General features: G+C 44.6%; 2 protein-coding genes across 22 annotated transcripts in view; one reads left to right on the top strand and one right to left on the bottom strand.

Annotated features, from left to right (window-relative positions):
* Window positions 1–26,303, top strand: part of BUD13 (BUD13 homolog) — a 60,782-nt gene that overhangs the window by 21,721 nt on the left and 12,758 nt on the right. The window contains exon 10 of one of the 2 annotated variants that reach the window (XM_058686797.1): window positions 4,537–4,934. The exons of the other annotated variant lie outside the window; for it this stretch is intronic. Within the exon in view, the coding sequence (XP_058542780.1) occupies window positions 4,537–4,630 (94 nt within the window). The 3' untranslated portion in view covers window positions 4,631–4,934. Of the gene's footprint in view, window positions 1–4,536; window positions 4,935–26,303 lie in introns of those variants that run through there. 2 annotated transcript variants of the gene reach the window in all.
* Window positions 11,007–25,837, bottom strand: LOC131486851 (uncharacterized). Of its 20 annotated transcripts, XM_058686805.1 has the most exons (11): window positions 25,652–25,837; window positions 24,278–24,550; window positions 17,521–17,598; window positions 15,778–15,912; window positions 15,197–15,407; window positions 14,392–14,576; window positions 12,763–12,910; window positions 12,244–12,432; window positions 11,764–11,944; window positions 11,599–11,626; window positions 11,007–11,364 (listed from the first exon to the last, which is right to left on the bottom strand). In XM_058686805.1, exons 5-11 carry the CDS (start codon window positions 15,218–15,220, stop codon window positions 11,289–11,291), a joined length of 831 nt encoding a protein of 276 aa, XP_058542788.1. In that variant the 5' UTR covers window positions 15,221–15,407; window positions 15,778–15,912; window positions 17,521–17,598; window positions 24,278–24,550; window positions 25,652–25,837; the 3' UTR covers window positions 11,007–11,288. The 20 variants fall into 20 exon arrangements, 9 of the variants coding, with proteins under 9 accessions (XP_058542788.1, XP_058542789.1, XP_058542790.1 ...); XM_058686806.1 differs by lacking the exon at window positions 24,278–24,550; XR_009249496.1 differs by lacking the exons at window positions 11,007–11,364; window positions 24,278–24,550; window positions 25,652–25,837 and adding an exon at window positions 12,543–12,644 and having other exon boundaries at window positions 11,593–11,626; window positions 12,244–12,309; window positions 12,387–12,454; ... (1 more) ...; window positions 14,392–14,605; window positions 17,521–17,611.

The raw sequence follows: 26,303 nt of genomic DNA, 5'->3' as shown, positions 1-26,303 counted from the left end.
TCATCAGTTATTTTTTCTGAACTACTGTTTCTTCTTCTCCAGTTACGTTATTTTCCACCACTTAATATTATTCCGCAGAGCCCTAAAGTCCTGTTCATTTTTCTAGCATCATTTTTTCTGTCTGTTCTTAAGGTCAGATAGTTTCTGTTGATCTGTTTTCCACTTCATTGACTTTCTGCCATCTCCAATCTATTAAGCCCACACAGTGAATTTTTTGTTTCAGCTAGTTTATTGTATTTTTCAACTCTAGAATTTCCGTTTGATAGTTTGTATTTCTCTGCTGAGATTTTCCATCTGCTCATTCATTATGAGACATTTCCCTCTTCCTTGAGAATATTTATAATTGGTGCTTTGAAGTCCTGTTTGCTCATTGTAACATTTAGGTCACCTCAGGATTGGTTTCTATTAATAGCCTTTTCCTTGAGTTTGATTACATTTTACTATTCCTTGACATATCTGGTCATTTTTTTTAACATATATTGGATACTGTAAGTGATACATTGTCAGAACTTGGAATTCTGTTATATTCCTGTGAAGTATGTTGATGTTTATTTCCAGTAGACTGTTAAGTGGGTGCATTTGAGCTCCAAAAGCTGTCTCCTTTGCAGTGGGCAGCAGCTACAATTTCTGCTCAGTTCTTTCAATTTCTAGCTGCTGCTTTTTCACTGGGCCCAGTGTGGTTCCCCTGTGCAAGCACAGTTTAGCAGTTAGCCAAGGATTTAGGTGCTGTTTGTGTGTACATTGCAGGGTTCATCTGTTTTGTAGCTTCCTCCCCTTCAGAGTTTCCTTCCTGATTTTCCAGCTGCTCTGCCTTCTTTGCACTGATACCTCAAGCTAATAAGCCTGTGACTTTCTGCCTCCATGAGCTGTGCAGACCGGGAAGTGCCCTCTGGCAAAAAGCTCACAAATCTTTTTACAAATGGACTCATCCAGGTTCTGCCTGCTTTTGGTCACTTTCCCATGCCTTCAAAGAATTTTAGATACTTGCACTTTCATATTTTGTCCAGAATTTATAATCGCTGTCTGCTCAAGTTCCTCTGCTGTGACTGAAATCCATTGCCCCACCTCCTATGGACCTGAGGCATTGTCTTCTGTCCCCCAAGCTGCCATCAAAATCTGAGGCTCTAGTTCCTGATACTGGGTATCCTCAGGGTGGCTGTGGTTTCAGGCTAGCTTACTACTTTGGTTTGCAGTTCACTGGATATAGGCTCTTTGGTAGCAGGACATTTTTCAGAATGCTGATTTGTCTTATAGCCAGAAGTGGATCTTTTTATAGCCACAACCCTAGAGATTTTCCCTGCTACACTGAGGCCATCCTTTTTTTTTTTTTTTCCTATTTAAAAAAAAATTTTTTTTGGACCCACACTCAGAACTCTCCCTGACCTAGTATTTTCTTGATATCTGATTTGTCTCCAGCTCTCCCAGGAGTTTTCTTCCACTTAGCATTTTTTCTTACATCTTTCCTTTTAGTTCCCTTTCTCATCTTTGTTTTCTTTCTCATTATTCACTCTTTCGTCACCTCTTTTAGTTTGTCTGGTTTTGGCCCATTGCAAGTGAACATTTCTAGAACATATCTGTAGTTGGAAAAACTCATAAGGTCAATTAATCTAATCCCATTATTATTTAAAAGAGAAGCAAGGCCCAGATAAATCTAACTACTTACCTCGAGTTATTTAGCTCACCTGAAAAAGCTGGAATTAGAATCCTGGGCTCCTGGTGCTCCTGGATGGCTCAGTCGGTGAAGTGTCCGACTTCGGCTCGGGTCATGATCTCACGGTTCGTGAGTTAGAGCCCTGCATCGGGCTGTGTGCTGACAGCTCAGAGCCTGGAGCCTACTTCAGATACTGTGTCTTCCCCTCTCTCTGCCCCTCCCCTGCTCGCACTCTGTCTCTCTCTCTCTCAAAAATAAATAAAAACATTAAAAAAAAATTAAGAATCATGGGCTCCTGATTCTATAGTCCAAGGCTTTTCTACTGTGCATTCTCTTGTGGTTTGTTTTTTGATTCTGTGGGGTTTGGTTTGTTATTCATATGTCCTTCGTCTGTATGATCATATTAGTGTTGGTTCTCTTAAGTACTTATTCCCCAGGGCAAAAAACAGTGGTTTCCTTGGTGCTCTAGAATACCCTGCATGCTTTTGAGGTTAGAGATGGAGCTGTTTGTAGTAAGCTTCCCTTCCTAAAACACTCTGTTATTCATCCTACTCATCCCTTAGGGAGGGTGTTAGGAAAGAGGGAAGGAAGCCTGTTCTCTCCATCAGTTCAGTAACACTTAGCAAAGATGTGATTACTTGAGGCAGCTGTGTACCAGCTGCTGAGCTCTCACAGGTAGTGATAGTCCCTAAGCTTAGGAACTTACTTTCCATCTAGAGCAGAAAGACAAGTAAATAATTTCAATACTACTTGCTAGTATTACTATAGAGGATTTTCAGGGTGCTTGGGAGCACAAAGGTAGAGTAAATTCAGCCTTGGGAGAGTGCGGTTAGGGGAAGCTTTCTAGAATATACATGAGCTTTGTCTTAAGGGGTATCAGTCGCCAGCCAACATAAGAAGAGGAAGGAGGTTGAAGTGCGAAGTCATGAGGGTATGGGACATCATAGTGTTATGGGGGGGCAGTCGTAAGCAGTTTGCTACTGTTGGAGAGCGTGAGGTGTGACGTGGAGTGTATGTGATAGATTGGAAAGGTAAGCAGGGGCCTGGTCACAGTAGGCTTTAGAAGCATTTGTGATGGGTGTGGCCTTCACCCTAAAGGCAAAGGAGGGCCCTTGAAGGAATAACAGCAGCTTTTTATATTAGATAGATGAATCACTAAGGCAGTAATGTGAAGCATTTGAAAGGCACACATCTGGAAGTGGAGAGACAAGGTAAAAGGCTATTGCAGTAGGTCAGGGTAAAGGAGGTGGAGTTCTGAACTGTAGGGAAGTGTTCAGGGATGAGGTGTCAGGACCTGGTGGCTGACTTGGGCAGAAGGAGAAATCACTGGATTTGACAATAGGGAAGGTCACTGGCGGCCTGAAAGAGAGCTAACTGTGCCATGGTGAGACAAATGCTAGGTTCCAATGTGTTAAGGAGTGAATGAAAAGTGAGGAGGTGTAGACAGTGAATACAAGCTCTTTTAAGAAGTTCAGTTTAAAGTCCCCAGCTGCATTAGCCCTTTAGCGAGAGAGTCGGCCTGTCCTCTGAAGCTTTGAATCCAGGCATTGACTTCCCCTCTGTAGCTATGAAAGTCCCAGGTGGCATCTTCTTCCAGTAGGGGGCCATTTCATCTATATTGAAAATCTGTTTAGTGTAACCACCTTCACTGACTGTCTTAGGTAGCTAGATCTGTTAGATAACTTGCTGCAGCTTTACACTGGCACTTGCTGTTTCACTCAAACTTTTATGTTATGGAGACAACTTCTTTGCTTAAGTCTCACGAACCAACCTCTGCCAGCTTCAAACTTTTCTTCTGCAGCTTCCCCACCTCTCTTAGTCTTCACAGAATTGAAGAGACTCAGGGCCCTGCTCTGGATTAAGCTTTGCCTCAAAGGAATGTTATAGCTGGTTTGATCCCCTATCGAGACCACTCAGACTTCCTCCATATCAGCAGTAAGGCTGTTTTGCTTCCTTATCATTTGTGTTTGTTGGAGTAGCACTTTTAATTTTCTTCAGTAACTTTTCCTTTGCATTTACAAGTTGACTGACTGGCGCAAGAGGCGTAGCTTTTAGCCCATCTTGGCTTGCAACTTGCCTTCTTCCCTGAACTTAGTCTTTTTTCTAGCTTTTGACTTAAAGCGAGACGTGTGATTCTTTCTTTTACTTGAACCCTTACAGGCCAATGTAGGGTCATTAATTGGCTTAATTTCAATATTGCTGTGTCTCAGAGAATAGGCTGGAGGAGAGGGAGAGAGATGGGGGAGTGGCCGGTCAGTGGAGCAGTCAGAACACACACAACATTTATCAACTGAGTTTGCTGTCTTACATGGATGCATTCGTGGCACCCCAAAACAGTTGACAATAGTTTCGTTAAAGATCACTGATTAAAGATCACCATAACAAATAATGAAAAAATGTGAAATATTGCAAGAGTTACCAAAATGTGACCCAGAGGCACGAAGTGAGCAAATGCTGTTGGAAAGTGGCACCAATAGACTTAATTGATGCATGGTTGCCACAGATCTTCAGTTGGTAAAAAATACATTCTGTGAAGTGTCGTAAAGTGAAGTGCAATTAGAGAGGTGCCTGTAATAAGAATTCACTAAATGTTGTGTAACGAATGGATAAATTATAAGATGTAGACATCAGCTGAGAGGGAGTTGGGCCTGTAGAGTAGTAAATGTTTGAAACAGTTGTCAAAAGAGTGGCAGAAGGGTCTGAATAAGAACTAATAAAAGGATGAATGATGTATTTTGGCTTTTTGATTCTATTGCATATGCCTTACATATTTTCACATGACTGCCTTACTTTCCTCCTTATCTATTAGGTTGTGAACTCTTCTCTTTTTTCAAAAATGAATGTCCAGTTCAGGATTCTGGCTGATCAGTGTCTCTTGATTGCAGATCCAATGGATTTGAACAGAAGCGCTTTGCCAGGCTTGCCAGCAAGAAGGCGGTGGAGGAACTTGCCTACAAGTGGAGTGTTGAGGATATGTAACTTTTCTGAGGCTGTGGGGCGGCTGTGGGTTGTGGTAGTGGACATAGGGCAGCCAGACATCCAGCTGTAACAGCTGTCTATGCTAGTAATCAGGGTCCACACAGACCAGCAACCTGAATGCCAGTTTTGACTACAGAAGAATATTTTGAGACCTGATGTTTGGACTGAGGCACCTGTACTTCTCAGGTGTTCCAACACTGGTGATTGCTGGCCTTCAGAGGAAGCATTGCATTTTCAGTGTCCCAGAGTTTGTTCTTGGTTAGGGTTTTTCTTTTTTAATAAACATACATTTATTTTTTCACAATCATGCTCTTAACTGAGTATTCTGTTTTTGGGAAGAACACAAGCTAATGTTGAACCTCCATGGATCTTGGAGGGTGATGGTTGGATTTTTCATTAATCTAGAAAGCAGTGGGAGTAAAAACTTTGGCAGTGATAGTTCCTTCCTTTTAGAAAATATGAATTAGTGCTAAACTAGACTTAGGAATAGAAGTAGCTGTTTAGAGGCATGGTGTATGTCAAAGGTAGTGTCACAAATTAGTGGAGAAGAAACAGATAATGGCGTTTAGAAAATTGACTTATATATGGACAACAATAAAGTTGGATCCCTACCTCACACCATATAAGACAAAGACATCCCAAAGTGATGAAAGACCTAAATGAAAGGTAAAATGTTTAAACCAGTAGGAAAAATCAGAGACTGTCTTTGCGACTTTGGGGTGAGGATAGATTTCTTAAATGAGATCCCCAAAGCACTATCCATGAGATTTGATACCTTTGACTACTTCGTAACTAAAGATTTCTGGTCAACAAAGCATCTCATAGTCAAAGTTAAAGATGTGTACAGATTAGGAAAAAATATTTGCGATGTTTAAAACTGACAAGGGATTGCATATATAAAAGACTGAATATAGAAAGTACTACTGCAAATCAGGAAGAGAAACAAAACACAAGATAAAAATGGGCAAAGAATATAAATAGGTAAAATCTAAAGGGAAAATCAGAATGACTAATAAGTATATTACCCCATTGGTAATTAGAGAAACGCAAATTAAAATGTTAATGTGCTTCTACTTTATATCTATTGGTTTGGCAAAAATAGGAGACTGAGCTCTCATGGGAAATGAAAACTCATGAGGAGTTTCAACTGGTACATCCATTCTGGAGACAAATGGGCAACACTTCACTGGAATGAAATAATACCTGACATGCAGTATTACGTAGTTTTTAAGAGTGTGGTTCTGGAGCTGTACTGCCTGAGTTTGAATCCCAGCTGTGTCTTTTACTAATAGTGTGACCTCGGTAAACCACTTAACTTTTTTGTGAAATGGAGATAATAATACCTACTTTGTAGGTTTATTGTGAGCTTAGAACAGTGCTTGGCACATAGTATGTGTCACAAAATTGTTAGCTATTATTATTATTATTGTCTTCCTAATCATCAGGTGTTGATAGCCAGCTTCCAAGATTGCCCCCGATGATCCTTGACCCCTGGTATTCAAGCCCTTTGTAGTCCCCTCCCATAATGAATAGGGCTGTCCTGTGTAACCAGTAGGATGTACCGGAAATGTGTTACTTCTGAGGCTAGGTCATAAAAGACATTGAAACCTCTGCCGTATACTTTCTTGGATCCCTTGCTGTGGAAGAAGCCAACTGCTATGTCATGAGGACACGCAGGCAGCCCTCTGGAGAGGTCCATGTGGAAAGGAACTAAGACCTCTCACCGATAGATGGCACCAAGTTACCCATCCCCGTGAGCAACCTTGGAAGTGGATATTCTAGCTCCATTCAGACCTTTAGATGAATGTGGCCCTGATCGACATGTTGACCACGGCCTCATGAGAGCTCCTGAGCTAGAATCACCTACCTCCGAATTTTTGACCCAAAGAAACAGTGAGGTAGTAGGTGTTCACTTTTTAAAAAGCTTTATTGAGTTATAACACACATAGTATACACTTAACTCATTTCCCATGAGGTACGCTTCAGTGGTTTTTAGATATCACAGAGTTGTGTACCTATCACCACAGTTTTTAAAACATTTTGATCACTCTGGATGTAAGAACTTTGAATCCATTAGCGGTCGCTGCTCACTTGTCCCCAGCTCTCTAATCCCCTGGCCACTACTGATCCACTCTCTGTCTCTTTGGATCTGCCTGTTCGAGACATTTCGTGTAGTATGTGAATGGGACTGCCCTACAACATGTGGCCTTTTGTGTCTAGCTCTTTTCACGGAGCGTATTGTTTTTAAGTTTCATCTGTGTTGTAGTACATCTCAGTCCTTCATTCCTTTTTATGGCTGAATAATATTCCCTTGTATGGATAGCACATTTTATTCACGCATTAGCTGATAGACATTTGAGTCATTTCTACTTTCTGTCTGTTACGAATGGTGCTGTTGTGAATATTTATGTACAAGTTTTTGTATGGACATACACTTTCATTTCTCTTGGAGTAGGTGTGCTAGGTCCTAAAGTCCATGTTTAACTTTTTGAGGAACTGCCAAACTTCCAAAGCAGTGTATGACACTTCCAGTTTCTCCACATCTTTGCCAACACCTATCAACTATCTGCCGTGATTCCAGCCATGTTGGTGGGTGTGAAGTGGTATCTCACTGTGGTTTTGATCTGCATTTTCCTAATGCCTAATGTTGTGTAACATTTGTATATATCTTCTTTGGAGAAATGTTCATTCAAATCCTTTGCCCATTTTTCAGTTGGGTTGTGTGTCACACTTACATATGTGCATGCACACGCACGCGGGCACACACACACACACACACACACACACACACTCTAATGTAGAGTTCTTGATATATTCTGGTTGCAAGTCTCTTATCAGATACATGATTTGCCAACGTGTCCTCTCATTCTGTGGCTGTTATTGTTTTAAGCTGCTAAGTTTTGAGGTAATTTGTTATACAGCAATAGGTACCTAATGCATTAAGTATGTATATACTCTACATCAGAGCAGCTCTACTTCTGGCTGTATCCTTCAGTGAAACTTGCAGATAGATCCACAAGGAGTTACATAAAAGGATGTTTATCTGTGTATAGTTTGGGTAGCAAGAAGCTAGAAGCAACTTAGATGTCTGTCCCTGAGGGAATTGATAAGTAAAATGTGGTATGTGCATAGGAGAGAATATAAAAGCAGTCAGACGCAAGCAGTTAGGAACTGCTGTGACATGACAGACTCCAGGTGAGGAAAATAAAGAAGAATTCGATTTACAGCAAAAACCAGCTAAGTAAATTAAAACACAGTAAGCAGCATTTTTTCTAAGGAGGATCTATACACCTTAACACCCTGGAATAGTCTGTAGGAGGGAACAGAATGGGACCGGGATGGCGGTGGATGGGAGGCAAAGGGAAACAAAAGCGAGGCCTTACGTGGATGAATGTGATCGTGTGTCCTGGGCTCTGACAGGTGGTCACCTCAGTCCTGTGCCCCTGAGGCCCTGAGCACAGATCCAGAAGCAAGGTCTTGCTCTACCAGAATTGACGTTTTGCACTGTGTTAGGCTAAACTGCCACGACAGCCACCGAAGGGGCTACCTACCACAATAGAAGTTTCTTCTCCTTCCTCACTCATGTAATGTGCAGGGTAGTTTGAGATTGGCATAGTGGGAGGAGCATTCTCTGTTTGGGGGCCATTTAGGGACCAAGCTGATGCTGATGCTAACACAGCCTCCAAGCTTGCTTTGGGTATTGTCATTTTAGTGAGTTGAGCAGAGCCAGGCAGATCGCTTGGGAGATGCAACAGGGCAGCTCTAGAAGCGGCACAGACTTCGACTCCTATTCTGACGGCTAGAACTTACTTACATGGTGCTCCTTAATGCAAGAGAGCCCCAGAAATGCAGTGCACACCCAGGAAGAAGGGGAGAATGGATTTTGTTGGACAGCTCTAGTGTGCACATCTCAGGCCCCAAAAGAAAGGCTGTCCGTCCTCCAGCCATTTGATACATATGTGGATTTTGAAGCAGTGTTGAAATCTAAAAATCCCAAAGGGACTCCATCCCTTCTCTTAACTGGAGAGCCTGAGCTGGAATCATTGCCAAGTTGGAGAGGTCTGTTCCCCCAGCTGTAGCCAGTGGCTGTCAGATGTGTAGGCAGAGAGGTGGAGGTATGTTAAATAGGAAACAAGCTCAGAAAACAAGTTCTACAGTTAGCATGATGCATAGTTGGGACTTGAACCCAGAGTCCTACTGGGTTGCGCTCTGCCTTGCTGGTCCTTTGGCTCCTTGATGTAAACATTTTGTGAAAAGGCCCAAGGTTAGAACGTTAGCGGTGAAACTGGTGAAATCTGAATAGAGTCCAGAGTTTAGTTCCTACAAAGGCGTGCAATGTTCATCTCTCAGTCTTGACAAATGTACTGTAGTCACGTAAGAGGTTTAACAGTCGAGAAATTGGGGTGAAGAGTAACAAAACGAAACTCTACATTATCTTTACAGTTCGCTAGAAGTTTAAATTTTTTCCAAAATAGAAAGCTTATTTTACAAAAAGTCCTCAGTGAATATAGGCCCCAGATCCTATTCTAACTTACTACTTCAGAGTTTATGCTTTTGTAAGCTGTTTTGTGAGCCATCCCCTTTCCTTGGCCAGAAGTGGCAGTGAGTACATTCAACTCCTAGCCGTTTGTCACAACTCTTATACACAGCTGGGTTTTATTTCCGTATGGGCCCAGGTTTTAACTTCATTTTAACGGGGCCCCACACTTTCTTAGGAACACCTTGCTTTAGGAGGCTGTTGTGGACTGAATGTTGTATCCTCCCGCCCCCCACATTCCCATGTTGAAATCCTAGCCCCAGTGTGATGATACTAGGAAGTAGGAATTTTAAGAGGTGATAAGGTCCTGAGGGTGGAGCCTCATGAATGAGATTAGTGCCCTTGTAAAAGAAACCCCAGAGAGCTCCCTTGTTTTCTTTCTGCCATGTGAGGACACAGCGAGAAGCTAGCTTCTGAACCAGGAAGAACCTCATCAGATACCAAATCAATCTGCTAATATCTTGATCTTGGACCCCCAGGCCTCCAGAACTGTGAGAAATAAATGCATGTTGTTTAAGCTCCCCAGTATAGGGTATTTTTGTTAACAGCATTTTGTTTTGAATGGACTAAGACAGGCTCAGATGTTTTAGAAACCTTAAACCACATTGTTTTTTCCTTAACAAAGGAAACTATCTGTTTTCTTTTTTTTTTTTTTTTTTAAATTTTTTTTTTTTCAACGTTTTTTATTTAAAAAATTTTTTTCAACGCTTTTTATTTATTTTTTTGGGACAGAGAGAGACAGAGCATGAACGGGGGAGGGGCAGAGAGAGAGGGACACACAGAATCGGAAACAGGCTCCAGGCTCCGAGCCATCAGCCCAGAGCCTGACGCGGGGCTCGAACTCACGGACCGCGAGATCGTGACCTGGCTGAAGTCGGACGCTTAACCGACTGCGCCACCCAGGCGCCCCTCAACGTTTTTTATTTTTTATTTTTGGGACAGAGAGAGACAGAGCATGAACGGGGGAGGAGCAGAGAGAGAGGGAGACACAGAATCGGAAACAGGCTCCAGGCTCCGAGCCATCAGCCCAGAGCCTGACGCGGGGCTCGAACTCACGGACCGCGAGATCGTGACCTGGCTGAAGTCGGACGCTTAACCGACTGCGCCACCCAGGCGCCCCGGAATCTATCTGTTTTCAAGCAGAGACTTAGGTGGAGGGGAAGTAGATAGATTTTATTGCAGGTGAGCTCTGTGTTTGGTAGGCACTGGTGAAAATTTACGAATTTCTTCTCCCTCCGATTTTTCTGCCTTAGTGTATGTGAGCACAGCACATCCTCCAGGGCAGAGACCTCCAAGTCTGTTCAGCAGGTGGCTGGCTGTCATTCCCTAGGCTGACTACTAGAGGGCAGTGTGATATACCTTTTCCTGACTGGGGAATGGAGGCCTCTGGGTCTTATCCGTGTTTTAGCATCTCTCAAGGATATAGGTGGCTAAATTCAGTTGCCTATTCCATGTCTTATCCCTCTTTTAAAACCAGAAACGTAATCCTGTTTTCAATATGGTAAGTATTTTTAAGAGAGAGACCTGGTGTTTAGACTTTGATGAGATTCTCCCTTAGGCTTTGGATACTTTCTCTACGTGGAAGATTTTGTTTGTTTGTTTTAATCAATCCAGACCCTCATGTTCTCCTTCCTTTCCTGTGCCACTTTCTCCACTCTGAAGTTTAGACTTACGCGGCAGTGAGCAATACTCAAACCCACTGGATTATACACTTTAAAAGGGTAAATTTTATGGTATGTGAATTATAATCTCAGAGAATATAAAGGGAAAAAAAGCAGCAGTGAGCAGACGCTGTAGCTCAAATAGAATGTCATTAATTGATGGCACTGACAAGAAAAGTTTTGATGCTTTGCCATTCATTCATTAGTTAGGGGGAAATAGTCTGACCTCTTTTTCCCTCAGGAGTCCTGGAACACACTGACCTTCTAAGACTCACAGTGCATCCTTCCTTTCTAAAAAGGTTACTCACCCTTGCTCAGTTAGTTTCAAAGAGTTGTATTAGGGTCAGGGTGTGACTGGGAAATCCCAGGGGGAAAACTGAGTCTGTGCTATGAGGTAGTTACGGTGGGACCTCAGTTTTAAGGTTCGATATGGGTGCCCAACTGTGCATTTTTGCATAGGTTATTTGGGCGGTTTCTTTCTCCCGATTATTATTATTTTTTTGGGATTTTGAGTCCTCTTGTCAAAAGTACTTCTGTTTTTTTTTTTTATTTTTTTATTTTTTTATTTTTTTTGGGACAGAGAGAGACAGAGCATGAACGGGGGAGGGGCAGAGAGAGAGGGAGACACAGAATCGGAAACAGGCTCCAGGCTCCGAGCCATCAGCCCAGAGCCCGACGCGGGGCTCGAACTCACGGACCGCGAGATCGTGACCTGGCTGAAGTCGGACGCTTAACCGACTGCGCCACCCAGGCGCTCAAAAGTACTTCTGGAGCCGGCTTTCAGGCAGCTGGACTGGTCTGTAAAAATAGGCAGAGAGATTATGGGGCCAGGCTGGAGCTGAATTATGTCTGCCCCACGACGCTGGCTTTTTTTTTTTTTTTTTTTGGCCGTATGCAAACATTATTGTATCTGGGAAGACAAATTTCCTTTGTACCTGAATGTTTTCCTTTGCTCAGTAGAGAAATTTTGTTTGGCTCCCATTTGCTGCTGTTGACCTTGAGCTTACAGAGGTTCAATCTTTCAGAAAACAAGGGCATGTAGGAGGTCCTGGTGGTAGTTTGTTCCTGAGGTGGTGCCTGCGAACCCACACTCTTGAGGGGACAGAGAGCAGTCAGCTGAAAAAGGAGTGTACCTTACCCTCCCTGCATGTTATGCTCCGAAGGGGTCACGGATAGAAATGCAGTGTCTAGTGCCTAGTAATCAAGGTTTGTTTTCTTTTCCTTTTGGCAGAGGAGAAAACATTTGTGCAGAGAGGTTAACTTGCTCGGAATTGCTCTAGGTTGGGAAAGATCCAGGGTTTAAACATCAGACTCCACTCCCTACAGTTCTCCCCCCACCCACCCTCACCCTGATAGCAAGGTGACAGGTGAAGGGGTAGTCCAGAGGTCTGTCCTCTGCCCACAACAGTTCTTACCAGGGGCTTGTCATAGCCTCTGTGATGAAGGTCTCCGTAGCATACTTGGGGCTGAGTTCTACAGTCCTGGAAGAATTGCTTGCTGGTAGTTTCAGTTTGTAACTTGGCTTTGAAGACCCTGAGTGTGCTAGAGGGGCACTTACCCTTGACTCTTTTTACCAGGGGTTTGGGAGGAGGTAGATAAGACATCTGGGAAGAGAGGAATGCATGTCTGGGGAAATAATAATAATGATGATTTTAATTGCTATCTTTTGTTAAGTACTTACCACGTGTCCAGCATATGCTAAGTGCATACGTACCTCACCTCTGTGGTCAGGGACAAATATCAGAGTCCGTAAGTGGCTGCAGATTCAGGAAAGTAAAATTTCTGGATTTCTCAAGACAAGTGGGGTTGGGGTGTCCTGGTCGGGTAAACGTTTTCCTTTGTTCCCTGTCTACCCCCATTCCCCTCCTTGGGTTGAGGGAGTAGTTAGGACCCTCATGCTGATTACCTCTAGACAGAGAGCTTGGGCACTTTACCCTGGTCACTGTGCCTCCGTCAAACTTGACAGTGCTCTTCCTACCCAGGATGGTCATCTCCTGCTTCACCCATCTCGGTTTCGGATGCTGATGCATAGTGGACTGCCAGCCAGGGGCATTGTCTTTCTGCACAGTCTGGGTGTATTTGCTGCAAGGGGTAAACACATTTCTAGAGGTCAGGACCTATACCTGGGAACCAATCCCGGCATGCCAAATAGAGGGGCACCGGGCCATCTACGTGGTTTTTTTTTTGCTTTTCCTATGTGTGTCTGCCTAAACTGTACAGAGTGTTTTCAGGTAATTTCAAATACACATTTATTTCTCCTCCGAAAATAAAATTTTAATTAATTTTATCTCTGTTTCTTTTTCATACTCCCTAGTTATCATGCTAAGACCCAGCAGAGATGATGCGACACCTGCAGCCAAAGGATAGGGTGATGGAGAGCATTCTAGAACGCCCTGCTAGGCAGCTAGAGGCTTGGCTTAGAGAATGTGGTCTTGGGAAGTGAGCTTGGAGGTATGTTTGTTAGGGAAGGGGGAAAAGAGCTTTCTTACTTGCTAGGCTCGCATCCCTGTTCACTTCCCAGTGAAGGTTATCCTTTCCTCTACCACTGTGGAATAGGACATTTCTGGAACATTTGTGTGGCACTGTGCGCATATGCCTGGCTCTGCGTTGGAGCTGGGCCTTCTAACCTTTCAGGGATGAGTCAGAGGGAAGTAGAGGGCCATGCTGGGCCCCCAAGGGAAGCAAGCTCTAATAGGGGAGAAGCCAGGACAAGGATGGGCAAGGGGAATGCCCGAATCTCTGTAATTTCGTGAGTACCAGATAAGCCTGGCTGCTCTACCTCCTGGCTTGCAGTTTGAGCTCCTGTCTCTCAGAGATGCACGGGGGAGGAGACTTACCCCCACTTATGAACAGCAGGCAGTTTGTCCTTGCCCAAAACTTAGGTGAGGACGAAATAAATCTGAACTAGTTGAAGATCCAGGATTCTAAAACAATTACTCCTTTGCTTTGTTGCCTTCTATAGCCATGTCTCTGAATTGGACAGAAGACTGAGTTCTAAATTATTACAGATCTTGCTTGACTTATAATGGGGATACATCTACATAAACCTGTCGTAAGTTGGAAATATCTTAAATGGAAAATGCATTTAATGCATCTGAAATACTGAACATCATAGCTTAGCCTAGCCTACCTTAAACGTGCTCAGAACCCTTATGTTAGCCCATAGTTGGGCAACAAAGCCTATTTTATAAGAAAGTGCTCATGTCACGTATTGAATACTGTACTGAAAGTGAAAACCAGAATGGCTGCATGGGTGCAGAAATGTTGTCAGGGAACCCTCGTGATCACAGGGCCGACTGGGAGCTGAGGGCCGCTGCCACCCCTCAGCGTCACCAGAGAGGATCGTACTGTGTCATACTAGTGTGGGGAAAGATCCAGATGCAAAATTTGAAGTACGGTTTCTACTGAATGTGCATCGCTTTTGCACCGTCAGAAAGTCGAAAAATTGTAAATGAAACCATTGTAAGTTGGGGACCATCAGTACCTTTCTCTTGGGCAATAGAGCCCTCCTCTGGCCCCTTCCCCCACAACCCTGCAGCTTGCCAACAGTTCTGGTTACTCACTTGATCCCCTGGCTTCTTTTGTCTGGGTCAGTTTTGAGGACTTGATTCCACCCTGAGGCTTGGAAGTCACTCTGGTATTGGCTGGTGTACTCCATGTGGCCTGGACGCACTATTGGTCCTATTTTTCTGCCCTGAATATGAACTGGGAACGTGGACTGACCAAGAAGAGGGCTCTGCAAGGAAATCTGATGAGTAGTGGTCATATAGTCGTCACCTGAAGGGAGCAAGAAAGTGTGCAGAGTCCCTCCTCTGTGTGGGAAAGTCTTGAGAGGGAAGATCTTGACAGTGGGACCTGGACCCCAGCCTTGGCTCCTGCACGGCTCATTCTATTTAAGCGAACCTTTCATAAGGGGAATAATAGACCCAATGTAAGAGCATTGCCTTTTCCTCCAATCTGACCTTTAGGGTTGTCTCCCCAAGACCAGAACTAAAGAATCCTTAGTGTGGAATCCAGAGTATTCTCCCACCCCTTTTTGGGTCACCAGAGCTTTGAAAACCTGGACTACAGAGCTGTCCACTGGTCTAGCCTAAATAGGGAGGAAGGTAGGCTAGGATGGGGTGGTTGGTGTGGTCTCCTCCCAGAGTGCTCCTAGCTGGCCTTGTAGTCAAATATTGCCTGAAGGGCTCTTGAAGAGACAGGGCTGGGGTCTTTACTGCTTACTGTATTCTCCTGCGCTGGTGGTTCCCACCCCTGGGATCAGCCTGGGAGATAGGAGTGCCCCGGGGGAAGGGTGAGGTAGGTGGATTTATACTGAGTGCCACTCATCTATCCTGTTACCCTTTTCGCCATGAAGCTAAGTCTCACCTGAATGGGAGGGTTTCTCCCCATGGTAAGTCACAGGCTGTATCCTCCCGGGCTTATAACATTCTCCATAGGTTGTACTGAAGGGGAGCCACTGAGGCTTGCTGTGCTGGTTGGAGTAGCTTGGGGGTTGCGTCTGGAGTGGAGCCTTGGGAAGGGGCTCCAGGCGGTATTTAATATCTCCTGGGGCTATTTCCTCCTGGGCTTCTGACTCCTGCAAAGCAACCCCCCCTGCTGCTGCTTTCCCAGAGTAGGGTCCTTCTTACCTCTCCATCTTAATTGTGGAAGTCATTGGGGGATGGGTCTCTTACAGTGAGAGGTCATCAAAGACGAGGCATGTGCTACTTTCCAGCAAGTTCCCTTACTTCGCTGAGCCACAATTTACCTATTTGTAAACTCACTTCCTGGGTTATTGGAGAAGATCTGAGATAAAGTATCCAGCATGGTGCCTGGCATGTAGGAGGCGCTTCATAAGTAATACCTTGTCTTAAAATGTGAACACTAAAATATTTCCAAGAGCGTTTCTGCCGTATCAGCGGCACATGTCCTTGTTGGGTCCACTCTCATCTCACTCCCCACCTTACCTGAACACTAGGATGGCTGTCCCCTGGCTGGGTTTGGAGAGCCAGCCTGTCTTGCTTGGGTGCGGTTGAGGGTGGTGCTGTTTGAGGAAGGGTGGTCAAGTGGGCCGGGTCTTCTGTTCCCAGGAGAGGGGGTATCTAGAGCAGGGGTAGGAGTAGTGATAGACCTATTCCAGTGAGTTTTCCCCATTTACCTCATGGCAGCCTTCCCTTACCCGCTACCCCTACCCCACCCCCCTGAGGGCAGAGCTGGGATGTTGCTGGTGGCCATGGTGTTCATATAGGACCCAAACTGAGTTTATTTGAGGCCCCAGCAGTAAGAACTGGGCAGGATGGGTGTGTGTGTGTGTGTGTGTGTGTGTGTGTGTGTGTGTGTGAGAGAAAGCATGTGCAGTGCTTTCTTTGCATGTAAGGGCATATGACATTTCAACAGCAGTTATTTTAAATGAGCATTTCAGGTCTTTTTTTCTTTTCCTTTTTTTGGCCTTGAAAGTAGTGGTGGTTGCAGGAGAGGTGGCTTATGATGACATTGGTTACTGGTGGGCTCACTGATTGATGGGCCGAACTCTGGATAGGGGGGTGCCCTACCCTAGGGCTTGGTACAGTTGCTGTGTCTATGTTTCCTAAGAGGCAGAGGAAAGAGTAGTCTCCAGGAGCATAAGAGGTTTAGACCTGAGTCAGGGGTTTGTTCCCTTGCTTGCTTCGAAGCCATAAGGATGTACCCCACAGGACCTGTAGAAGCCCCTCCGCAGGGATTTGCCAGCAGCTGACACTCTTTCAGGGAGAGAGAGGCAGGGTGGCCCTCTGCACGGGCTGCACTTAGACTCAGCACTTTTGGTTAAAGCGTGGGAGATTGGGAGAGAAGGGGTTGCTGCCCTTTTAGAAGCAGCTTTTCGGCAGGCGAGGAAAGAACCATTTTGGACTGGCCAATGTGAAGTGGAGAAAGCAGGGTAGGGTGTGTGGTGATCTGCAGGATGGAGAAAGGACCTGCCAAAGAGCCATTTTACCGATGGTTGATGTTGGCAGGCTACAGCTGTAGTGGGGAGCAGGTAAAAAGAACTCTGTGGGGAGGTCTGCCCTTGAGCCATTAAGGTATAAGCCGCCCTGGGTGAGAGCAGTACCCAGGACAGGAAGTGTCCTGTGTCTTCTGCCTGCCAACTCTGTACAGAGAACAGGAGCTTTGGGGACAGGTAGGGGAGTGAGAAGGGGGATGCTGGGTAGGGGGTGACCAGAGGACACTCAGCCACAGTCAGAGAGCTCACAGATATGGCCGAAGGTGGACACTGTGGCCTTCTGGCTTTCGGGGTTGTGATTGGAGTAGCATCCTTGCTTAGCCCTGCCGTCTGTCCCCAGCTCCTGAGTGAGTGCCCATACTTTGGCAGATTGGCATTGGTTCTGGGGTTTGGTGTCTTAGGTTTCCAGGGTCCTCCTCACTGAATATGAAAGCCACCCTACTGGCTTTGGGAGGGGAGGTGGAAGTGGCTATTTCCCTAACAACAGACTCCTGGGACCAGCAGCTAGGGGAGGGGGCGATTATGGAATTGGTCAGGTCTCAAGATTGTTGGATCTTACCTCTGCTACCATTTCTCAAGTCCACTTCTGGATCTCCACTGTGTGGGAGATGTGTGTGTGCATGTGCATGTGTCCTTCAGAAAACGTCTGTGGTTTCCTGCCCTTATGTCCGCTATGCGCACACACACACGCACGCACACACACACACACACATGCACATACATACATACTCACCAGTTGTCCTGAGACAGAAGGTTGACCTGCATCTTGTCAGCTGTATGGATTTGCCAGTAGCTGACACTCTTTCAGAACCTGGAATCATAAAACAGGAATGTCAGAGGTGGAGGATAACATAAAGAACTTCTATTCATGACACTTTCCCCACACCAATTAATTTAAAAGTATTTTCCATCAGTTTACTAGTTCAACTGCTATCCCAACCTTTGGTCCTATGGAAATACACTGCTAATTATATGAATCCTAGAATCAAAGTTAGGGTCTTAAAGAGACCTAATTCTCCCATCCACTCTACTGCTGGAGTCCCCTGGCAAGTCACATTTCAGGAAGTGCCACTCCTACCCATGTTTGAACACTTTCTCCCCTGTCACCACTTCCGGGGACATATGTAGCCCATTCTTGGACAACTCTAGCAGTTATGTTAACCCTGTGGCTTCACCATTTGCCTGAATTTTCCATCTTGGGGCTTACAAAAACAGATTGGTAACCCCTGTTCTACCTGACAGCATTTTAAATGTGTTGAAATAAGTTTTTCCTTCTCTTCCTAGAGTCATAAGTTTAAGGTAATAAGGAGAGTTTTGTACTGAAACTTACATCAGAAAGGAAGCAGACAATTTTTGCATAAAAGGTAGTAGGAAATTAATCTTTATACATAGGGTCTACTTGTGTCTGTACACTTCACATAGGGCCTCTTCCCTCCCCTCCATCCCTAATCCAGCAACAGAACGAAGCATGACAATTCAGCCAGAGGCTGACACAAGAGGAGGGGCGGGAGGAAAAGGATGAAGGACCATAGGGAAGGACTGAGGTGGTCAGTGCAGATGGTCTGGAGGCATGTTCACTGTGAACCTTTGAGGGTGGCCTCAAGGTGGGTCCTAGAGTCATAAATGAAGCCCAGGCACAGACTGAATAGACTAGAGAAACTATTCTTGAACATGCCATCCTGCAGGTGCTGTGTGGGTTGGGGAATATCACATGAACCTGAAGCAGGGACTGAGGGAGGAATCTCTGGAATTTATTGTGTTTGAGTAGCTGACAGTAAGACATTTTCCCCTTTAACTGTGGCACCTCCTTTATGATCGGGAAGTAATATCACAGTTATGTTGACATTGTAGGAAAGCTGCTGGGCCCATCTTACTTTTGTCTAATTTCTTCAACTGTGACTTTGAGTCCCATACTATCTTCTCTGAAGTCACTCTGGTTTGCTGCCCCTTTTAAAGTACAGCACCTGGCTTGGGTCCTAAGGCGCAGGGTATTCTTTTTTTTTTTTTTTAAATTTTTTTTTCAACGTTTTTAATTTATTTTTGGGACAGAGAGAGACAGAGGATGAACGGGGGAGGGGCAGAGACAGAGGGAGACACAGAAGTGGAAACAGGCTCCAGGCTCTGAGCCATCAGCCCAGAGCCTGACGCGGGGCTCGAACTCACGGACCGCGAGATCGTGACCTGGCTGAAGTCGGACGCTTAACTGACTGCGCCACCCAGGCGCCCCAAGCGCAGGGTATTCTGATCAGAGGACTGATCATAGGACTGTTACTTCTCTGCATCTAGATATTATATTGTAATCAATGTATTTAAGGTTGAGTTAGCTTCCATAGTGATCACATCCCACCAATGATTCCCACTGAGAAAACCATCGTCAGAAGTTCCCACTGCTCCTTTACACGTGTTGTGAGAGGAGATGGAGCCACATTACCCCCTTTGCCTACTTGTGCAGTTGGCATTTTGGGCCACTATAGTTAACTCCAGCCCCTAGAAATCTCACTGTCTTGCTCTTTGACACTTTCTCATCATGTAAGGTAATGGGATGGTGGACCTTGTCCTGGTTTTTCTTGGTGCAGGAGAGGAGGAGGCTGGAATGGGGCTTATCTGGGCCCATTCCTTCTCCTAAGGTTCAGCCAACATGGTCTCATGCTGGAGAGGACTTAACTTCTGAGTTACAAATTAGAAAGTCTTTCACTGTGGAGTTTAGAGAAACTTTTGACAAAGACAAACTCAAACAACCACTTGAGGTGCTGGGAGACCTCTAGGGGATATGGCAGGGGCTAGAAGGGCCTTGTCTTGCCCGGTTCTGCTTAGGGACTCACAATGCAAACTTGTGCTGCTGCTGTAAGTGCAGGGTCAGCTTACCAAGTCAGCCTTTTTTCTGAGTTTTCATGGCATTTTGTAGTCAACATTCATTATGCTGTTTTGTGGATCATGAGGTCCTCTGGCCAGGACTCTTAGTCATTTTCTTATTTTTATTCATATTCTTATTTTCTTAGGCCTTCTGCTCATTTTCAAATCCCAAGCTCCTAGACTAAGGAATTATACCTTAGAACTAATAGCTGTCCTTTATTTAGTGCTGCTATGGGCCAGGCACTCTCCTTTATACATTAATTTCATAAAAACTCAATAAATTTGATGCTAATGTTTCCATTTTGTAGACAAGGAAGCTGAGGCTACAGACCACAGAGCTTCTAAAGTCTATGCTATTTGTCTCAATGACTGAATGAATAAGTCTTGTGGTTACTCTGGGTAAGAGTAGGCCAAAATTGGTTCATTGCCTTCCGGTTGCTCCCCAAAACTTCTTAGTGGAGGTTTCTAATTAGCAGAGCTAATAATTGATTGTCATGTATGCAGCATTAGATGAATGCTTAATTAGTACATGGACCTCCTGTCAGATATTCATGGAGTGGCTCTGCCAACCAACCCAGTACCAGTGACAGGGAGTTTGTAGCTTTCATGGGAACAGGGTAAGGGAAGCATGATTATCCCAGTATTGATGGAGAGACTGAGGATAGGAATGCCTCCAGGGTCATGTGGGAGGCAAATTGAGGAGGAAGCCTTTATCTACAACATGTGTTGAGTCTGCTCAGCATTCTGTCAAAGTCCTTTGTGACCTGACCTATCAACCCTTTCCCTGGAATTTCTGGACTTCTCACTTGCCTGATCAAACACCACTGGTTCCGATCTCTGTGTTTTTCCAAGCTGCTTCTGCTATTCTGTTTTTTTCTCCCCATAGCAGAACCTTACTCATTCCAGATCAAGTGTTTCCTTTATGGAGTTTTCCCTGGCTTCCTTGCTATGGGCAGAATGGCTGAATTAAGTGCTTCCTATTTATGTAATATTTGTAAATATTTATACACTCAACATAGGATCACCTAAATCAATAAACAAATATTAAGAGACCCAAAGGGAGAAATAGATGGCAATACAATAATAGTGGGGTCCTTTAATACCCCATTTACACCAATGGATAGATCATCCAGACAGAAAATCAATAAGGAGGGGTGCCTGGGTGGCTCGGTTGAGCATCTGACTTCGGCCAGGTCATGACCTCATGGTTCACGAGTTCGAGTCCTGCGTCAGGCTCTGTGCTGACAGCTCAGAGCCTGGAGCCTGCTTCAGATTCTGCGTCTCCCTCCCTCTCTGTGCCTCTCTCACTCACACTCTTTCTCTCTGTCTCTCTGTCTCTCTCTCCCTCTCTCTCTCTCAAAAAATGAATAAACATTAAAAAAAATCAATTAGGCCTTAAATGACACATTAGACCAGATGGATTTAATAGTTATGTATACAGAACATCCCATCCAAAAGCAGCAGAATACACATTTTTCTCCAGGGCACATGGAACATTCTCCAGGATAAATCATATATTAGGCCACAAAACAAGTCTTAATAAATTTAAGAAGACTGAAATAATATCAAGGATCTTTTCTAACCACTATGGTATGAAACTAGAAATTAATTACAAGAGGAAATTGGAGAAAAGAAAACAAGAACACAAATATGGGGAGATTAAACAATATGCTACTGAACCAGTGGGTCAACAAAGAAGTCAAAGGAGAAATAAAAACTTACCTTGAGTCAAATGAAAATGGAAAAATACAACATACCAAAATTTATGGGATGCAGCAAAAGCAGTTCTAAGAGGAAAATCCATAGTGATACATGCCTACCTCAAGAAACAAAAATCTCAAACAATCTAACTTTACACTTTAAGGAACTAGAGAAAGAACAAATGAAGCCCAAAGTTAGTAGAAGGAAGGAAATAACAGATCAGGGTGGAAATAAATGAAATAGAGACTAAAAAGATCATACAAAAGATCAGTGAAACTAAGAGTTGGTTCTTTGAAAGGAAACAAAATTGATAAACTTTTAGCTAGGCTCACCAAGAAAAAAAAAAAAAGAGGGCTCAAATAAATAAAATTAGAAATGAAAGAGGAGACATTGCAACTGATACCACAAATACAAAGCATCATAAGAGCCTACTGTGAACAATTGAACATCAACAAACTGGACAACCTAGAAGAAGTGGATAAGTTGTAGAAACATACAAAATTCCAAGAGTAAATCATGAAGAAATAGAAAATATGAATTGATTGAAGAGGAGGGAGCACCTCCAAACTCATTTTATAAGGCTAGCATTGCTCTGATACCAAAAACTGACAAGGGCACACCAAGAAAAGAAACTTACAGGCCATTATCTCTGGTGAACATAGATGAAAAAAAAAATCCTCAACAAAATACTACCAAACTGAATTCAACAATACATTAAAAAAATTACACACAGTGTTCAAGTGGGATTTATCCCATCATTGCAAGATGGTTTGACATCTACAAATCAACATGGTACACAGTAACAAAATGAAGGATAAAAATCATATGATCATCTTAATAGAAACAGAAAAAGCATTTGACAAAATTCACCCTCGATTCATGATTAAAAACCCAACAAAATGGGTATAGATAGATGCCATGTACCTTGACATAATAAGGCCACACATGACAAGTCCACAGCCAACACCATATGCAATGATGAAAAGCTGAAAGCTTTTCCTCTAAGATGAGGTACAAGACAAGGAGGTCCAGTCTCACCATTTTTATTACACTAGTATTGGAAGTCTTAGCCAGAGCAGTTAGAGAAGAAAAATAAATAAAAGGGTTTCCAAATTGGTAAGGAAGAAGTAAAACTGTCACTATTTGAGGATGACATGATTTTGTAAAACCCTAAAGACTCTACCAAAACAGTGTTAGATCTAGTAGATAAATTCAGTAAAGTCACAGGATACAAAAATCAATTTATAAAAATCTGTTGGATTTCTACACACGAACAACAAGCTAGCAGAAAGAGATGTTAAGAAAATAATCCTATTTATAATTGCATCAGAGAGAATAAAGCACCTAGGAATAAGTTTAACCAAGGAGGTGAAAGACCTGTACAGTGAAAACTGTAAGACATTGATGAAAGAAAGTGAAGAGGATACCAATAAATGGAAAGATCTATAGTGCTCATGTTAGAAGAATTAATATTGTCATAATGTTCATCCTACCCCAATCTAAAGATTCAGTGCAATCCCTATCAAAATTCCAATGGCATTTTTCACAGAAACAGAACAAACTCATAAAATTTGTATGGAACCACAAAAGACTCCAAATAGCCAAAGCAATACTGAGAGAGAAAATCATCACATTCCCTGATTTCAAACTGTATCACAAAGCTATAGTAATCAAAACAGTATGGTATTGACATAAAAAAGAGACTCATAGGTCAATGGAACAGAATAGAGAGCCCAGAAATAAACCCACATATACATGGCGAATTGATTTATAATAAAGGGGGTAGAATATACAATGAGGAAAAGACGGTTTGTTCAATAACTAGTGTTGGGAAAATTGGACAGCCACATACAAAAGAATGAAACTAGACTACTACCTTATACCATTCACAGAATTTAACTCAAAAGGGATTAAAGACTTGAATGTGAGACCTAAAACCATAAATCTGGAGAAAACACGGGGAGTAAGCTCCTTGACTTAGGTCTTGGTGATGATTTTTTGATCTACCTCCAAAAGCAAAGGCAACAAAAGCAAAAATAAACAAGTGGGACTACATCAAACTAAATAGCATCTGTCCAGCAAAGGAAACCATCAACAAGGTGAAAAGGCCACCTACCTTTGCAAACCTTATATCTGAGAAAGGGTTAATATTCCAAATATATAAAGGACTCATACAACTCAATAGGAAAAAAAAAAACCCAATGAAGTAGTGGGCAGAAGATCCGAATAGCCTTTTTTCCAAGGAAGGCATACAGATGGCCAGCAGACACATAAAAAAATGCTCAATATCACTAATGATCAGGGAAATGCAAATCAAAAGCACAATGAGAAATGGAGTGGGGACTGTTGCTGCTGAGTCCCCAGAATGCATAACTACTGGTTCCTGATGTAGATTGTATGCATTTGTATATTACTTTGCAGCTAATTTACATTAACTTCGCTGGATGATAGGACATAGAAATTCCCCAATATCTGTAACCCCATTCCCATCCTACAAAGAAACACAGTGGTCTCTATACTTCTGAACTTAGGAATCCCAACTCAGATAGGTGGAGAGAAGGGGGATCCCTAAGAGCCTTGCATCAATCAGGTAACAGCACAAAAGGAAGGGATCCAAGAGTCCTGCTACCCTGGGGCTGACTGCTCCGATTTCTCTTCCTCATCTCTTAGGTTGGGGATGGGAGCTTGTGAAATGTCTGTACTGATTTTGCAATTCAGGCTAAGGAGTCATCTTGGGGAAAGCGGGTAAAGGAGAGAGGCTTTGCAATCTATGTGGGCCTTTCGGAAGGGCAAGAGGACACACGCCAGAGCAGTACGAGGCAGCCAGCTGGATGGGGCTGTCCCGCTGCAACGTGGACGGGCCGAGGCACGCTGCTCCCTGTTGCCATTTGCTGGACACATGTAAAGATAGCATCTTACTCCCCTCAGGCTTCTACCTTTTTGCTGAGCTGGCTCTTCTGTCTTCCTTTTTACTGTGCCTTTTGTCAGGTGTCTCCCCGCCTTGGGAAAGTCCTGCATCCCTTCTGTCCCCAGGCTAGACTGTTGACGTGCTGGTGCTCTGGCCCAGGACAGGGGCTCTGACTTTCGCTCTTGGTGCTGACTGAAAGGGCGTAGCTTCACCTCTGCTTGGGGACTGAGAGAATGTTGCTTGTCTCTATGCTCAGAGCATCTCCACTTTCTCCCCAGGCTCTCTGGGACCCTGTACTGGCCTGTGATTAGAGAAGCCATTTATTTTCTTGTCCAAACTAGGACACTTCTGAGAGTAAATGGTGTGTTTGTGTGTATGAGCACACATGTACTATTAATAGGTATGCCGAGACAACACTTGTAAACCAGGACTGTCCCCGGTAAGCTGGAATTCATGGTGAGCATGGTTCTGAGGGTCTGCTGGCCTTCCTCTCATCCCTAGGGGAGGTGTGGAAGGTGAAGGCAGCCAGCAGAGGCAACTGTGGCACCAGGTCTGTGTACAGGTCTCTGAGCCTGGAGAGCTCCCTTTGCCACTGAGGGGTTGCGGGAAGGAAAGGCTGGGGAGCAGAGGCTGGGTGTGGTGGGTGAAGCTGGTTGTGGTAAAGGGTGCATCCCCTGCTGATGAGGTAGGAGACAGTGAAGTCTGGGCTCATCTAGGCCTGATTTACAAACTAATAAGAAGGCTATGTGTTCCTTCTAGTGGAGCTGGGGACAAAGCCCAAGCCCCTGCGGGCCTGGTTTCTCAAAAGCTCCCTGTAATTCCTGGATTGGACCATGCCTCTCCTGAATCCCGGCAGTTTTTGTCCTGCCCCTTCAGACGATGACTGGGCAAGTGGGTTTGCGGCACTACCAGCTCCCGAGGCTGGCACCTGCCTAGGTGAATCAGCAAGAGGGCTCATGGGGTCAGCCCAGGGACATCCTGTGTCAGAGGGGACTGTAGGAATACCTAGAATCTTCCCTGCCTGACTTGCAGATGGAGAATGCAGACCAGCCATGGAGTCCTATGAAGGAGAAGGGCTCTCCTGGAAACTTCTAGCCCTCTCTCCTCATCTAGTTTTTAACTCTGGCAGCAAGACTCCATTTCTGTCTCCCTGTCCCCCCCTGTCCCCACCCCCCTACCCAACCTGCCCCGCCAGGAGGACTTCCCTCCCTTGACTCCTAAGTGCACAGTTGGGAGACCTTGTTGCTTGTGGGAGGAACGGATCTCTGTAGGCTGAGGTCCTTCCTTTACTCTGGCCTGGGGAAAGCCTTGGTGGCTGGAGTCTGATCCCCCGCTCCCCAGCCTGTGATGTCCTGTACTGGCTCACACCAGCTCCCGTGTCCCATCTCCTCTCCCTACTCACCTTAAGGGAAAAGTAGTATCTGACTTTGCAGACCATGTGTTGGTGATCATACCCTAGCTCCTCAACCTTTGGCCTCAGTGATGGTAAAAGGGGAGGTGTTCTAAGCAGGCTGTGGGTAGAGCTGCTCTGCCTAAGCAGAGAATTCTGGAGCCGCAATGGGTATCCAGGGTAGCCACAGGGATTACCATGGCAACACGAAAGGCAAGCCTAGTGGTGAGGAGGTGGGGCTGGAGCAGGATTCCTGGGATGGTCAGAGGGGGGCTTGAGGGTAAGAGAGATGAACCCACCCCTGCCCCTGACAGAGGCCAGTGTGCCCCCTCCTGTTGCCCCTGGTCAGCCGGAACCCCGCCCTCTCTTGCATGCTTCTGTGAAGTGCCCAGCCTGGGCAGAGGGTCTGCTGGTGTGTGGAGAGCTGGTGGCTCTAGAGGGGGGAGGGGAGCCCAACTCAACTGCAGAGATTTGTTTTCTCAGTCCGTCCAAAGAATGGCAATGGGTTTTGGACTGTTCCAGCTGCTTCTCTACCTGGGGGACCTTGAGCCATCAAAGTTAACTTAGACTAGTAACCAGGGATCAATTACTGGCCTGTAATGTGCTTTCCAACTTCCCTTGCAAAAAGCAGCCTGTTTGGACAGAAAATGAAAGTGCTTTTCTT

Source organism: Neofelis nebulosa, chromosome 10, assembly GCF_028018385.1.
Source record: "Neofelis nebulosa isolate mNeoNeb1 chromosome 10, mNeoNeb1.pri, whole genome shotgun sequence".
In the NCBI taxonomy this organism is placed as follows: domain Eukaryota; kingdom Metazoa; phylum Chordata; class Mammalia; order Carnivora; family Felidae; genus Neofelis; species Neofelis nebulosa.
Note: the sequence above shows the minus strand (reverse complement) of the source record. Positions and strands in the feature narration are given on the sequence as shown.